Raw genomic sequence first — 16809 nt, 5'->3', positions numbered from 1 at the left:
CAATCTTGATGTCTTGATCTTGCTCCAGTTACCTGCACAGGTTCCGAGGTGCTTACCTGGGAGGTACGACAGGCTCAGCAGAGAATGAGTTAGCTATAACTTTGTCCAGGAGCAATGCCCTGGTCCATGCAGGCTCCAGTGCAGAGAGATTTTACTAAAATACAGCACGGGTGCCTCACTCAGCTGCTCCTCATCCTTTTGTGGTTCTCTACTACTCGCAGGAGAACCTCTGGGCACTTTAGCCTGGTACTCAGCTCCTTCATGATCTAGCCAAGAGTTATTTGATCCTGGAGCTGACTTTCTAACCTGGAAGAGTCATTTCTGAGCACTTTGCCTCCCTGCTCCAACATCTCAATCCAGCCTCAGAAGGCACACAGGGAAGCTTTAGCGATGTGCCTCCACTTCCCTTATAAATGGGGTCAACCCTTCTTGTAGGTGCTCTGAGATTGAACTCTAGGGACAGTCTACTCCAATCCCACCTCCCATCCCCAGCTCCATGCCTGTAGGAGCAGTACTGAGAGCAGCCCTTGCTGGTGTCCCACTGGGGGCGCTGTGAGGGGCCGTGCGGTCCAGGTGGAGACGGCAGGCACTGGAAAGTGGAAAGCACCACTCCAGCCCCAGTTGACTGTAGAGGTATCTCTGGAGGAGGAGGGAGACATACTCATGTGACTCCGGACCTCTGTCCTCTTTGTCTCTGTAGCAAAAGGAGCAGGAAGCCTCGCAGCTGAAGCAGGAGGTGGAGATGCTACAGGACCATAAACGGGAGCTGCTAGGGTCACCCTCTCTGGGGGAAAATTGCGTTGCTAGCTTGAAGGAGAGGCTCTGGAAGTTGGAATCCAGTGCCGTGGAGCAACAGAAAGTCCAGAGCCAGCAGGAAAACACCATCAAGCAGCTGGAGCAGGTAGGAAAGCCCTGTCCCAGGGCAACACCCTGTTCCATGTCTCCAATGCAGAATGATGTTATTAAAATACGACATGGGTGCCTCACTTGACTGCTCCTCATCCTTCAGTGGCTCCCTTTTATCCCAGGGAACTTTTAAGCTCCTAAGGCTGACATTCAGATCCTTCCTGATCCAGTTTTCTCCTGCAAGGTTCAGTGTCACCTCCTCAGAGAAGCCTGCCTTAATCACCTTGCAAATAGCTCCCACTGTGTTACATTCATTTCCTGTCTCCTTAGCTGGGTTGCTTTCCTTTGTGGTACCTGCCATCATATTAGATAGTATTTTTTAAAAGTTTGCTTTATGCCTTTCACTCTCATTAGGATATAAGCTTCCTGAAGTCAAATTGTTTTTCTGTTTCTCTGGCTTCTTACTGTAATCCTAGAGCCTAGAATGAGGCCAGGTACATAGTTGATGCTCAATAAATTGCTGTTGACCAAATATCTAACCTTCATTGAGTACTGTCTGTGTACTAACCTCAGCCCTAAGCTCTCCCCACACATCTCATGAATCTCCCCAAGAACTTTATGTAGGGAGATCTTAGTATTATCCCCACTTCAGAAGTGGAAGTTGAGACTCAGAGACATGGAGAAAGTGTCAAGGATGGGATTTGGAACCTATGCCATCTGACCCCACACCGCCTTGAATGTCTGCTATGTGCCAGGCATTGTACACAACTTCAAGGCAGATTGAAGTGCTACTCTTTGGGAAAAATAAAATAATAAAATAACAAAGGGAGTAAGACAAAAATATAAAATACTTTGTACCAACACCCTCTGCAAAGTACCAGATGAATATTTTATTTGTCTGCTTGCTTATTTATATGCTTGTTTATTTACCTCATTCTATAAATAATTTGAGGCAGCTTACAAGGTATACGTATAATAGAATACAAAAATTATAAATAAAACAATCCAAACCAGAAAAGTACAAATTAAAATTGACACTAAGGGGGGCGGTGGGGGCAGCAAATTAATATGCAGATAAAGCAAAACAGATGGTCTTACACATGTAACAGTTTTAGCTCTACAATTCCTGGTGGTCAGAGAGAAACAGGAAATGTGAGTTACATGCCTGAGATAAACAAACAAACAAACAAACAAACAAAATTTTTCTGGGGGAAGTAACGCTTTTTCTGATGCTTGGCTCTAAACGAATTTCTCTTGTGGGATTTTGTAAAAGGCAATTACTTTAAAGTGTTTTTTAAAAAAATGCTGGGGCCACCCTTATGCGAGAAAATGTGATCGGGTGTCGTGAATGTGTAAGCAGATGAACTCTGAGCAGCTCTGTTGAACTGAAGTGGGGATGGGTGGGACAGGGGTTGGGGGAGCCAGGGGTCAGCTCTTGCTTCTTGCTGACCACTACTCCATCAAGATGGAGCCTGGTGAGTATCAAGACATGTGGGTGATGGGTATGGGGGAACACGATCCGGAAAGTCTTGGATGCTCACTAAGGAGCCCTTATCGCTGACAAGTCCTTTACTCAGTCCTTTACTAAGTACTTCCTCTGCATCACGCACTCTGTGGATGCTAAGGGTGCAGTTGCAAATAAGACAGACACAATCTCTGCCCTCCCAAAGTTTATAGTCATGCTTAGTGTTAGAGGAATGTTAAACTTGAAGATCTGGCCATGACAGCAGGGTTGAGGGAGAGATCAGGGAAAAATTCCTAGAGGAAGTGACGTTTACTGAAGCGGGAAGCTGAAGGATGAATGAGAATTGGCTGAATGAGAGAGTTCCGGGCAGAGGACCAGCCTGTGCAAAAGCCCGGAGACAGGATACCCGTAGGATATTCAAGGAGCTGTAATACGGGGTCTTTGAGGCAGCTTGTTGCCTATATGACCTTAGGCAACCCCTGTTTCCTCCAGACATCAGTCTCCTTGTCTGTACAATCAAATATGGAGCCTTATCTCTCCCCTAGCTTCCTGCCAGCCACAGCTATGAATCAGTGAAGGTTTGTGAAGAAGGTGGAATATCTGTGTAGGTCTTTAAAGGGCATGGATGACGGTGCAGTGCCATGTAGCAACCCAGTGTTCCTTGTGTTCCTTACATGAACAGGATCTTCCCAGAGCCAAGAATAAAACAAGCCCTTTTGAAAAACTGTGTTAACTCTTTAAGATACCACTGGGGAACCACTTGATGCTTGGAAGCAAAAAATATATTACCCTGGCCTCAGGGACCCAAAACTTAAGGCAACTTCCTGAATTTCCGCGCTCAGTTCACCCAGGAGGTGAGGCTGACTCAACACTTTTATCCGTCTTCAGCTTCACCCATAACCCCAGGCTGCATTGTGCCCTTGTAGACATCCAGTAGATATTTATTGATTATAATACAATACTTTTTTCAGGGAATTTTATGTTAACTCGTATAAGTTTGACATAAATGGTATTGCAGATGTCAAGAATATCCAAGAGGCTAGAAAAAATGAAAAAGAAATATTATAGTTGCTTGCTCAGGCTCCTTGGTTTTGGATTATCTTCCCATAACCCCTGTCATTTTAAAGGAGAAAAAGGCATGAAGTTGACATTTAAAGTGAGCCTACTTTATGCCAGGAACTGTAACAGGCCTCTCACGTACACTATCCTTTTTGCTCCTCACCACGGCATAGCAGGGAATATTATCGACGTTTTAAAAGACCCAGATTGTTTTTTCTGAGCTTAATTTCCATGTTGGGGACAGCACTTGTGAAGTTCCAAAGGCATGGTGAGAGGTGCTGGGACAGTAGAGTAAATGATCAGAAAGTTATAATTTCTACAAGGTAACCCATTGTATTAGTCTGTTTTCACACTGCTGTAAATAACTGCCTGAGACTGGGCAATTTATGCAAAAAAGAGGTTTAATTGACTCACAGTTCCACATGGCTGGGGAGGCCTCAGGAAATTTACAGTCATGGTGGAAGGGGAAACAGGCAAGTCTTACATGGTGGCCGGCAAGAGAGGGCGTGTGAATCAGGAACAGTCAAACCCTTATAAAACCATCACATCATGTGAAAACTCATTCACTATCGTGAGAAAAGCACAGGGGAAACCACCCCCTGTGATCCAATCACCTGCCACCAGGTCCTTCCCTTGACATGTGGGGATTATGGGAATTACAATTCAAAATGAGATTTGGGTGGGGACGCAGAGCAAAACCATTTCACCCATCTACACTATTGAGTTCCAAATGCTTTTTCCAGGTCCAATAGCATTAAAGAGTATAGATAGATAAAGGAAAGCTTCAGGCCGGGCGCGGTGGCTCAAGCCTGTAATCCCAGCACTTTGGGAGGCCGAGATGGGCGGATCACGAGGTCAGGAGATCAAGACCATCCTGGCTAACATGGTGAAACCCCGTCTCTACTAAGAAATACAAAAAATAGCCGGGCGAGGTGGCAGCGCCTGTAGTCCCAGCTACTTGGGAGGCTGAGGCAGGAGAATGGCGTGAACCTGGGAGGCGGAGCTTGCAGTGAGCTGAGATCCGGCCACTGCACTCCAGCCTGGGCTACAGAGCGAGACTCCGTCTCAAAAAAAAAAAAAAAAAAGGAAAGCTTCAAAGCTTTCTTGGGCCCTGTACCCTGGGGATTCTACTCCAGTAGGTCTAGGGTGAAGCTCTGCAATTTGTATGTTTTAAAAATGCGTTTGTAATTCTAATGTGCCACAAAATTTGAGAAGCCAGGACTTGGGCCAGTCTGTCAATCATGCAGATCAGGAAAGTATAAGTCTTGAACTAGACCTAGAACTCATGACTCTTTTGCCTTCCACTCTAGAATCCTTTATATGACTTCACACAGTTCCAGCGTTGTGCACAGATCTATGCCTGCTGCATGTGTTTTGGAGGTTCTTGTGTAAAGACCCAGCTCATTCATGGGATCACACCTCTTAATTATGTCAGGTTGCTGGGGAGGGAGGGGATAGTCTTTTCTGTTTTTGAAATAATGGGGAAAGAGAAAATAATATTTATGTATCAGATACTGTGCTAGGTGTTTTATATCATCTCATTTAATTCTCATAGTAGCATTCTAAGACGGTTGTTTTCTACAGAGAAAGAGGACTAACCCAGAGGTAAAGTGAATTGTCTAAGATAACATTTTGGGCAAGTCATCTTCTTTTCCAGGCTTTCATGTCTTCATAAACTTTTGTCCTACCATTCATCTACCTATCCACCCACCCAGAAAACCATCAATGATGCCTGCTCCAGGAATGAGAAATATGTTTCATCTTAAGAGTGTTGAGAAGGGAGCCAGGCACAGCGGCTCACGCTTGTAATAACAGCACTTTGGGAGGCCAAGGCAGGTGGATCACCTGAGGTCAGGAGTTTGAGACCAGCTTGATCAACATGGAGAAACCCCATTTCTACTAAAATACAAAAATTAGCCAGGCATGGTGGCACATGCCTACTTGGGAGGCTGACGCAAGAGAATCGCTTGAACCCAGGAGGCGGAGGTTGCAGTGAGCCGAGATTGCGCCATTGCACTCCAGCCTGGGCAACAAGAGGGAAACTCCATCTCAAAAATAAAAAAGAAAGAGTGTTGAGAAGGATTCTGAGGCTGCATCTAAACTCAGTGGGAAAGTGTGATTGATATGTGATGTCTGTTATAAGCACAAGAATGGATAGAGGCAATATTTAATCTATTTACCCACCATTGGTGACCTTCCAGGATGCCTAGGGAAATAACTTGACTCTCATTTATGTATTCCAACAATGAAAAATGCAGTTGGAATGCCAAGGATGACACGGAGGGCTTGGAGAGTTAGAGTGGGTCACCCTCACGTGCTGTCCTTGCTGTCCCCCCAGCTCCGCCAGCGGTTTGAGCTGGAGATCGAGCGGATGAAGCAGATGCACCAGAAGGACCGTGAGGACAAGGAGGAGGAACTGGAGGATGTCCGTCAGTCCTGCCAGAAGCGGGTATGTGAGCAGTGAACACAGCTGTACCGTTGGGTCCTGGAAGGTCTGGTATGGATGCCCTTTTCCTTAGAGTGAGGAGGAGAACAGGGTCTGGGATCTGGGGACAAGCTCTTTCTGCAACCACCTGAGACGTTAGCATCGAGGTGCCTTCAAGGGTATAGGAGCGGAAATGCCTATCTTAAATAGGATCTTGGAACTTCCAGAAGCCTCTGGAACCATCCAGCATAATGGCTCAGAGATGTCTACTAAGTCCCCGTAATGCCATGTGACTGATGCCAAGGACTTCTAAATTTCAATAATAGAATCAATTCTTTCTTACTATTTTCCTTACAAGTCAAACCATTTCTTAACATTTTATCGAAGGTCTTTGTAGCCATTCCAGTGTGCAAAAAAGGAATAACCCCTTGACATGTTATCACCTAGAAGCCATCATTATTACTATTTTAAGTGTTCTTTTATAGCTCTCTTTCACTCTGTATACACACATGCAGATTTGTGGAGATACCATTTTCACTAAATGAGACTATGCGGTTCTGAAGCCTGTTGTCTCCGCAGTTTTCATGGCCTCTTTTCGTGTCTGTAAATACAGATCTAACTTAAATGTTTAATGGCTTAACAGTTTTTCACCCAAAGCATGTCCTCAACTTATACAATAAATCCCCTATCATTGGACATTTAGGTTGCTTCCAGTTTTCTGCCCTTATAACTAGTGCCGAGGTAAACATTCTTAGAGCTGTATTGACGGATGTGAATGTAGGGTCTACAAAGTGGAACTGCTGGAAAGCTTCGGGTTAAGCCTCGTTTAACAGGTTCTCGCATTATGGAGTACATAATCTATAATGACCTTCCCTCCCTTCTCATCCCCTGAATCATACCTGTGTACAGAGTACACTCAACTCTGCCTTGCTTGATGTATAGTTTTTGTTATTTTGTGTATTTTTCAAGATGATTTTAGCTTTTCCAGTCTTAATTCTAAAACAGGTATAGAGTGGTTCGTATTTCTCTCACTCCTAAATGAAATTTTTGAAACGAACTTGCTTTCTATAGAAGTGACCATCAATCAGTACTTTTTCCCCCCCTGCATGGGTCAGGAGACGGAAGCTCTCAGTCCCTGCCCATGTTTCTTCAGGTGAAGGTTGCATACATTTCTGGTTTATTCTAAGAATGCCTCAAAGTATGGTGTGCGCCCTCAGCCAGGGCTCCAATGAGTTGGAGATGTGACCCAGACTCTCCGGAGGCTCTTCTCTGGATAGATTTATAAAAGGAGAGAGTGAAGTCAGAGAAAGGTGTTTTTCTCCTTATGACAAACACTGATATTGACTTCTCATTCTGATGACTGCTCTGTTCAGTCTATCTCTCACGTTGGCAGGAAATCAATAGTTAGTGACCTGGGTGGGAATGCTGGAGCTGTCTGGGGTGGCAGAAAGAGCTGGGGTCAGCAGACAGGACACTAACTCCTCTAAACAGCCACTAATTTCAGAGTATGCACTTTGGATTTTCCCTGGGACTTAGTTTGCCCACCCGTGAAATAGGATCTCTGATGGTATGAGGTGGAAATGGAGGATGGAGGGGATGAGATAAGGTACACAACAGAGGCTGGTGGGGGTGGTCTGCAAAGTGCAGCCACAGTGGGGTATTTGCTTTAGTGGGAAATGTCTGTGTTTGCTGGGTAATTGCTGAGAAATCAGAGCCAGTTGCAAATTAAATGAGTTGCTTATAGTCAGATGTCTTAGTTCAGGCTGCTGTAGCAGAATCCCATTGTCTAGGTGGCTTAAATGATAACATTTATTTATCACAGTTCTGGAGGCTGGCAAATCTGAGATCGAGGTGCTGGCAGGTTCAGTGTCTGGCGAGGGCTCTCTTCCTGGCTTGCAGACCACCACCTCCTGTTTGTAGACTCACATGATGGAGAAAGAGAGAGAGGAAGACAGCTCTCCGGTTCTCTTCAGGCACTCACCCCACTGTGAAAATTCCACCTTCATGGCTTCATCTAAACCTAATTACCTCCTTAAGGCCCCACCTCCAGATACCACTGCACTGAGGGTTAGGGTTTCACCATATGAATTTTGGAGGGCCACATATAGTTTATAACACCAAAAAATCTCAAATGCAACTTCTTTTATTGCATCATTGTGTATTTAATAAAGGAGGGGGATGCATTTTTGATATGTTGGTCATAATATTGTGCAGAGCCTTTAAAAATCAGAGTGCAAAGACTTGCAAATATTCAACAGTGGCCATGGCTACAGGAGGGAGGCATCTGTTCTATTGGGAACCTGGGGGAGGGGGTTTCACAGTTAATGGCAAGAGATTCCCCATCATTGACCAGCCCTCCCTTCTGTTGTCCAGCTCCCAAGCTTTTAGGTTCTTAAGTTCTCCCACAGAGACACCACCTGCCAATCACTAGGGCAGGCTCATGGAACAAAGCCACAAGCTGTACATTTTTCCTCCTCCTGAGGGTCCTTGCCTTGTGGGGTTTGTCCGGATGGAGTTCATTTACCCTGTGTATGCTTCCGCTCTGTGTATCCACAGCTCCGTCAGCTGGAAATGCAGCTGGAGCAAGAATATGAAGAGAAGCAGATGGTCCTCCATGAGAAGCAAGATTTGGAAGGCTTGATCGGAACCCTCTGTGACCAGGTAAGGGGGAGACATCGGCAGACATTCAGGAGTGCCTCAGGGACCTATCTGAGAGACGGACTCATGGGGAGAACAGCTTGAGGGATACCCTCTTCTCCATCAGCTCTGTTCCCACCATATTCACTGGCTCTTCAAAGAGAACTTCAGGTGCCTGCAAACAGCAGGGTTTTTGTAAGAACCCATGGGGAATAAACAGAGTGCGTCCAGCCAGGAGCGATGGAGAAGGCTGTCTTTGCCTTCAGCAGCTGTTGGGATCAGAGTGTAGACAGTCCTTCCTTTAAGGGGATGTGTGTGAATGGCCACTGCACACATGACTGCCCTCCTGAGAACATGACATTTGCTAGAAGCAGTCAACCTTGGAGCCAGGCAAATGTAGCTTTAAGCCTCGGAGGGACCACTTCTGTCTACACGGCTTTGAGTGAGCTAGTTAACCACTCCGAGCTTCTGGAGAGCAGAGCCTTATGGGGTTGTGGCTATCACTGTACACCAGGGTTCTCAACCGCCCGTCAGTGTACACCAGGGTCCTCAACTGCACCACTATGAACATCTGGAGCTGGATCATTCCTTGAGGTAGAGGGGCTGTCCTGTGCATTGTGGGATATTGTGCAGTATCCCTGACCTCTACCCACCACATTGTGGTAGCACACACCTCAGTTGTGACCACCAAAATTGTCTAGACATTGCCCAGTGTCCTTTGGGGAAAAGAAATCAACTTCCCTCACTACTGAGAACTGTTGCTTTACTAATGTAGCCAGCAGAGCTCAGAGCCAGCTTCCGATTTCAGAGTTGCAAGGAATGGCTCTTCCACCTCCCAGATACTCTATTCCCTTCCTGTGCTGCTGCTACATGAAATCCCAGTGCTGGAGAGAAATACCTGTGGCTTCTATGATTTCTTTTAAAGTATCAAAGGAGTGTATTTTAATGTATTTGCTTAACATGGGCCCCATGTCTATTAATTAGTAATGGTCTTGTTATCAATATCCTTCCCTAGATTCACTAACTTTATTCACAAAACAACGTGGGTCCACTCCAGATGATCATCTTGGGCAGCCATGCCTTGGACAAAATAAATGCTTATTATGTATTGAAAAACAAATTGATTTAGTGAGTGATTTCCACAGCAGGGACATCACAGCAGCAAGAGTAAGAGTTGGAAACTGAGGGAGTCGATATAATCTTCCTTCGTCTCTGGGTTTTCTAATTTTCCAGCCAAGAAATTGGGACCATTGAATTCAGAGTCATTGAGGTGGCTTTCCTTCAGCATCAGGGCGAGAGCACAGCCCAGTACCAGATTCTAGAATGACAGTGGGCAATCACTGGGAGAAGGCTGCATTCTGTTCAGCACAGTTTGAGAAAACAGAATAGATAATCTAATAAAGCCAGGTTTTTATACATACTGCAAAAATAAATTTTACATGTAAAGAGAAGGTAAGTTTAGATGAATAAAAAGCCAGCTTTGTGTTAGTCACCAAACTGGATCCTTTTAATAAATTAGCACGTTTGATGATTTTAAGTGTTTTTGTTATGACCTTTGCCAAACCCATGGAAAAGCAGAACAAATAATGTAATTGGTGTTTATGAATCAAGCTGTCAGGGTTCACATAAATTAACATTTTGCCACTTCTTATTCAGATGTTTTTAAGGAAACAAAACATTTTAAGAACGGTTGGTGGCCTCTTTACGTCCCTTCCTAATCTCACTCCTGGCTCTGCTTTCCTCTTTCTTTCCTCCCTCCCCAGATGAAACCATTCCCTGGGGTTTGAAGTGTATAATTCCCCTGAATGTATATTTCAACTTCAGCCACAGGTAGCAATATGGTTCTGCACTTTACTTTGTCCCCCTCTATATTATGTTTTTGAGATTAGTCCATAATGATACATGCAGCTCTAATTAATTCATTTAATTTCCACGCAGCATTCATTTTTAAAAATCTCCTTCTTCTATTGGTGGGTAGTTAGTTACTTCCACCCTAAAACCCAAAACTGCAATGCATAGTCTCATATCTGTCTCGCTGTGCACACGGGCGAGAGTCTCTCCAGGGTATGTAGCTGAAAGAGGAATTGCTGGCTCCTGGGAATGTACAATTTGGGAATTATTAAATATCACTCAGATTGTTCCCCAAAGTGATTGCAGCAGTTTCCACCATCACTAGACGTGTCTTGAGATTTTACTTCTTCATGTCCCCACCAACGTGCGGCACTGTCAGACATTTTTAAACATTTTTTCCAGGCATCGGGTGCTAAATGGTATTGCATGGCCCTCATTGCTAGGGATGCTGTGCATTTTTCACATGTTGGTTGTGGCCTTTTCTTATGTGAATTGCCTATTCATAGAATTTTGTCTCATTTTTCTCTATTGATCGTTCATGACCTTTATACAAGATGTGAATCCATTTTTGGTTATGTATTTTACAAATATCTCCTACACTATGCATAATTGTTTCACTTTGTTTATAATGTCCTTAGCTTAATAAAAAATATTTTTAATATAGTCGTGTTAACCATGTTTTATGGTTTGTGCTTTTATATCTTAAGATACTCTTCTTTTATTATTATTATTATTATTATTTTTTTTTTTTGAGATGGAGTCTTGCTCTGTCACCCAGGTTGGAGTGCAGTGGCCGGATCTCAGCTCACTGCAAGCTCCGCCTCCTGGGTTTACGCCATTCTCCTGCCTCAGCCTCCCGAGTAGCTGGGACTACAGGTGCCCGTCACCTCGCCCGGCTAGTTTTTTTTTGTATTTTTTTTAGTAGAGATGGGGTTTCACCGTGTTAGCCAGGATGGTCTCGATCTCCTGACCTTGTGATCCGCCTGTCTTGGCCTCCCAAAGTGCTGGGATTGCAGGCTTGAGCCACTGCGCCCGGCCACTTTATTATTATTTTACTTTAAGTTGTAGGGTACATGTGCACAACGTGCAGGTTTGTTATATATGTATACATGTGCCATGTTGGTGTGCTGCACCCATTAACTTGTCATTTACATTAGGTGTATCTTCTAATGCTATCCTTCCCCCCTCCCACCTCCCCACAATAGGCCCCAGTGTGTGATGTTGCCCTTCCTGTGTCCAAGTGATCTCATTGTTCAATTCCTACCTATAAATGAGAACATGTGGTGTTTGGTTTTCTGTTCTTGTGATAGTTTGCTGAGAATGATGGTTTTCAGCTGCATCCATGTCCCTACAAAAGACATGAACTCATCCTTTTTTATGGCTGCATAGTATTCCATGGTGTATATGTGCCCCATTTTCTTAATCCAGTCTGTCACTGATGGACATTTGGGTTGATTCCAAGTCTTTGCTATTGTGAATAGTGCTGCAGTAAACATAACGTGTGCATGTGTCTTTATAGCAGCATGATTTATAATCCTTTGGGTATATACCCAGTAATGGGATGGCTGGGTGAAATGGTATTTCTAGTTCTAGATCCTTGAGGAATCGCCACACTGTCTTCCAATGGTTGAACTAGTTTACAGTCCCACCAACAGTGTCAAAGTGTTCCTATTTCTCCACATCCTCTCCAGCGTCTGTTGTTTCCTGATTTTTTAATGATTGCCATTCTAACTGGTGTGAGATGTTATCTCATTATGGTTTTGATTTGCATTTCTCTGATGGTGAGTGATGATGAGCATTTTTTTTCATGTGTCTGTTGGCTGTATGAATGTCGTCTTTTGAGAAGTGTCTGTTCATATCCTTTGCCCACTTTTTGATGGGGTTGTTTTTTTCTTGTAAATTTGTTTGAGTTCTTTGTAGGTTCTGGATATTAGCTCCTTGTCAGATGAATAGATTGCAAAAATTTTCTCCCATTCTGTAGGTTACCTGTTCACTCTGATGGTAGTTTCTTTTGCTGTGCAGAAGCTCTTTAGTTTAATTAGATCCCATTTGTCAATTTTGGCTTTTGTTGCCATTGCTTTTGGTGTTTTAGACATGAAGTCCTTGCCCATGCCTATGTCCTGAATGGTATTCCCTAGGTTTTCTTCTAGGGTTTTTATGGTTTTAGGTCTAACATTTAAGTCTCTAATCCATCTTGAATTAATTTTCGTATAAGGAGTAAGGAAAGGATCCAGTTTCAGCTTTCTACTTATGGATAGCCAATTTTCCCAGCACCATTTATTAAATAGGGAATCCTTTCCCCGTTTCTTTTTTTTGTCAGGTTTGTCAAAGATCAGATGGCTGTAGATGTGTAGTATTGTTTCTGAGGGCTCTGTTCCATTGGTCTATATCTCTGTTTTGGTACCAGTACCATGCTGTTTTGGTTACTATAGCTTTGTAGTATAGTTTGAAGTCAGGTAGCGTGATGCCTCCAGCTTTGTTCTTTTGACTTAGGATTGTCTTGGCAATGCAGGGTCTTTTTTGGTTCCATATGAACTTTAAAGCAGTTTTTTCCAATTCTGTGAAGGAAGTCATTGGTAGCTTAATGGGGATGGCATTGAATCTATAAATTACCTTGGGCAGTATGGCCATTTTCACAATATTGATTCTTCCTTTCCATGAGCATGGTATGTTCTTCCATTTGTTTGTGTCCTCTTTTATTTCACTGAGCAGTGGTTTGTAGTTCTCCTTGAAGAGGTCCTTCACATCCCTTGTAAGTTGGATTCCTAGGTATTTTATTCTCTTTGAAGCTTTGTGAATGGGAGTTCATTCATGATCTGGCTCTCTGTTTGTCTGTTACTGGTGTATAAGAATGCTTGTGATTTCTGCACATTGATTTTGTATCCTGAGACTTTGCTGAAGTTGCTTATCAGCTTAAGGAGATTTTGGGCTGAGACGATGGGGTTTTCTAAATATATAATCATGTCATCTGTAAACAGGAACAATTTAACTTCTTCTTTTCCTAACTGAATACCCTTTATTTCTTTATCTTGCCTGATTGCCCTAGCCAGAACTTCCAACACTATGTTGAATAGGAGTGGTGAGAGAGGGCATCCCTGTCTTGTGCCAGTTTTCAAAAGGAATGCTTCCAGTTTTTGCCCATTCAGTATGATATTGGCTGTGGGTTTGTCATAAATAGCTCTTATTATTTTGAGATACGTTCCATCAATACTGAATTTATTGAGAGTTTTTAGCACGAAGGGCTGTTGAATTTTGTCAAAGGCCTTTTCTGCATCTATTGAGATAATCATGTGGTTTTTGTCTTTGGTTCTGTTTATATGCTGGATTACATTTATTGATTTGCATATGTTGAACCAGCCTTGCATCCCAGGGATGAAGCCCACTTGATCATGGTGGATAAGCTTTTTGATGTGCTGCTGGATTTGGTTTGCCAGTATTTTATTGAGGATTTTTGCATTGATGTTCATCAGGGATATTGGCCTAAAATTCTCTTTTTTTGTTGTGTCTCTGCCAGGCTTTGGTATCAGGATGGTGTTGGCCTCATAAAATGAGTTAGGGAGGATTCCCTCTTTTTCTACTGATTGGAATAGTTTCAGAAGGAATGGTACCAGCTCCTCCTTGTACCTCTGGTAGAATTCGGCTGTGAATCCATCTGGTCCTGGACTTTTTTTGGTTGGTAGGCTATTAATTATTGCCTCCATTTCAGAGCCTGCTATTTGTCTATTCAGGGATTCAACTTCTTCCTGGTTGAGTCTTGGGAGAGTGTAAGTGTCCAGGAAATTATCCATTTCTTCTAGGTTTTGCGTAGAGGTGTTTATAGTACTCTCTGATGGTAGTTTGTATTTCTGTGGGGTTGGTGGTGATATCCCCTTTATCATTTTTTATTGTGTCTATTTGATTCTTCTCTCTTTTCTTCTTTATTAGTCTTGCTAGCAGTCTGTCAATTTTGTTGATCTTTTCAAAAAACCAGGTCTGATTTTTTGGAGGGTTTTTTGTGTCTCTATCTCCTTCAGTTCTGCTCTGATCTCAGTTATTTCTTGCCTTCTGCTAGCTTTTGAATGTGTTTGCTCTTGCTTCTCTAGTTCTTTTAATTGTGATGTTAGGGTGTCAATTTTAGATCTTTCCTGCTTTCTCTTGTGTGCATTTAGTGCTATAAATTTCCCTCTACACACTGCTTTAAATGTGTCCCAGAGATTCTGGTATGTTGTATCTTTGTTCTCATTGGTTTCAAAGAACATCTTTATTTCCGCCTTCATTTTGTTATGTACCCAGTAGTCATTCAGGAGCAGGTTGTTCAGTTTCCATGTAATTGAGCGGTTTTGATTGAGTTTCTTAGTCCTGAGTTCTAGCTTGATTGGACTGTGGTCTGAGAGACAGTTTGTTATAATTTCTGTTCTCTTACATTTGCTGAGGAGTGCTTTATTTCCAACTATGTGGTCAAGTTTGGAATAAGTGCGATGTGGTGCTGAGAAGAATGTATATTCTGTTGATTTGGGGTGGAGAGTTCTGTAGATGTCTATTAGGTCTGCTTGGTGCAGAGTTGAGTTCAATTCCTGGATATCCTTGTTAACTTTCTGTCTCGTTGATCTGTCTAATGTTGACAGTGGGGTGTTGAAGTCTCCCATTATTATTGTATGGGAGTCTAAGTCTCTTTGTAAGTCTCTAAGGACTTGCTTTATGAATCTGGGTGCTCCTGTATTGGGTGCTCCTATATTTAGAATAGTTAGCTCTTCCTGATGAATTGATCCCTTTACCATTATGTAATAGCCTTCTTTGTCTCTTTTGATCTTTGATAGTTTAAAGTCTGTTTTATCAGAGACTAGGATTGCAACCCCTGCTTTTTTTTTGTTTTCCATTTGCTTGGTAGATCTTCCTCCATCCCTTTATTTTGAGCCTATGTGTGTCTCTGCATGTGAGATGAGTCTCCTGAATACAGCAGACTGATGGGTCTTGACTCTTTATCCAATTTGCCAGTCTGTGTCTTTTAATTGGACCGTTAGTCCATTTGCGTTTAAGATTAATATTGTTATGTGTGAACTTGATCCTGTCATTATGATATTAGCTGGTTATTTTGCTCATTAGTTGATGCAGTTTCTTCCTATCATCGATGGACTTTACATTTTGGCATGTTTTGCAATGGCTGGTACTGGTTGTTCCTTTCCATGTTTAGTGCTTCCTTCAGGATCTCTTGTAGGGCAGGCCTGGTGGTGACAAAATCTTTAAGCATTTGCTTGTCTGTAAAGGATTTTATTTCTCCTTCACTTATGAAACTTAGTTTGGCTGGATATGAAATTCTGGGCTGAAAATTCTTTTCTTTAAGAATGTTGAATATTGGCCCCCACTCTCTTCTGGCTTGTAGAGTTTCTCCTGAGAGATCTGCTGTTAGTCTGATGGGCTTCCCTTTGTGGGTAACCCGACCTTTCTCTCTGGCTGCCCTTAACATTTTTTCCTTCATTTCAACTTTGGTAAATCTGACAATTATGTGTCTTGGAGTTGCTCTTCTTGAGGAGTATCTTTGTGGCATTCTCTGTATTTCCTGAATTTGAATGTTGGCCTGCCTTACTAGGTTGGGGAAGTTCTCCTGGATGATATCCTGCAGAGTGTTTTCCAACTTGGTTCCATTTTCCCCGTCACTTTCAGGCACACCAATCAGACGTAGATTTGGTCTTTTCACATAATTCCATATTTCTTGGAGGCTTTGTCCATTTCTTTTTACTCTTTTTTCTCTACACTTCTCTTCTCGCTTCATTTCATTCATTTGATCTTCAATCACTGATACTCTTTCTTCCAGTTGATCGAGTTGGTTACTGAAGCTTGCGCATTTGTCACGTAGTTCTCGTGTTATGGTTTTCATCTCTATCAGTTCTTTTAAGGTCTTCTCTGCATTGATTATTCTAGTTATCCATTCATCCATTCTTTTTTCAAGGATTTTAGTTTCTTTGTGCTGGTTCCGTAGTTCCTCCTTTAGCTCTGAGAAGTTTGATCGACTGAAGCCTTCTTCTCTCAACTCATCAAAGTCATTCTCCATCTAGCTTTGTTCCATTGCTGGCAATGAGCTGCGTTCCTTTGGAGGGGGAGACGCGCTCTGATTTTTTGAATTTCCAGCTTTTCTGCACTGCTTTTTCCCCATCTTTGTGGTTTTATCTGCCTTTGGTCTTTGATGATGGTGATATACTGATGGGGTTTTGGTGTGGGTGTCCTTTCTGTTTGTTAGTTTTCCTTCTAACAGTCAGGACCCTCAGCTGCAGGTCTGTTGGAATTTGCTTGAGGTCCACTCCAGACCCTGTTTGCCTGGGTATCAGCAGCGGAGGCTGCAGAAGATAGAATATTGCTGAACAGCGAGTGTTGCTGTCTGATTCTTGCTCTGGAAACTTCGTCTCAGGGGTGTACCCAGCAGTGTGAGGTGTGAGGTGTCGGTCTGCACCTCAGTTGAAAATGCAGAAATCACCCATCTTCTGTGTTGCTCATGCTGTGAACTGGAGGCTGGAACTGTTCCTATTCGGCCATCTTCAAGATACTCTTCTTT

General features: G+C 43.1%; 1 protein-coding gene across 3 annotated transcripts in view; it reads left to right on the top strand.

Annotated features, from left to right (window-relative positions):
* Window positions 1–16809, top strand: part of MYO18B (myosin XVIIIB) — a 300946-nt gene that overhangs the window by 166006 nt on the left and 118131 nt on the right. For all 3 annotated transcript variants that reach the window (XM_077950288.1, XM_015149948.3, XM_077950289.1), the window contains 3 exons: window positions 701–901; window positions 5709–5819; window positions 8352–8456. In XM_077950288.1, the coding sequence (XP_077806414.1) occupies window positions 701–901; window positions 5709–5819; window positions 8352–8456 (417 nt within the window). The remainder of the gene's footprint in view (window positions 1–700; window positions 902–5708; window positions 5820–8351; window positions 8457–16809) is intronic.

The sequence above is a fragment of the Macaca mulatta genome, chromosome 10 (assembly GCF_049350105.2).
Source record: "Macaca mulatta isolate MMU2019108-1 chromosome 10, T2T-MMU8v2.0, whole genome shotgun sequence".
In the NCBI taxonomy this organism is placed as follows: Eukaryota; Metazoa; Chordata; class Mammalia; order Primates; family Cercopithecidae; genus Macaca; species Macaca mulatta.
This window is presented reverse-complemented; position numbering and strand designations above follow the sequence as displayed.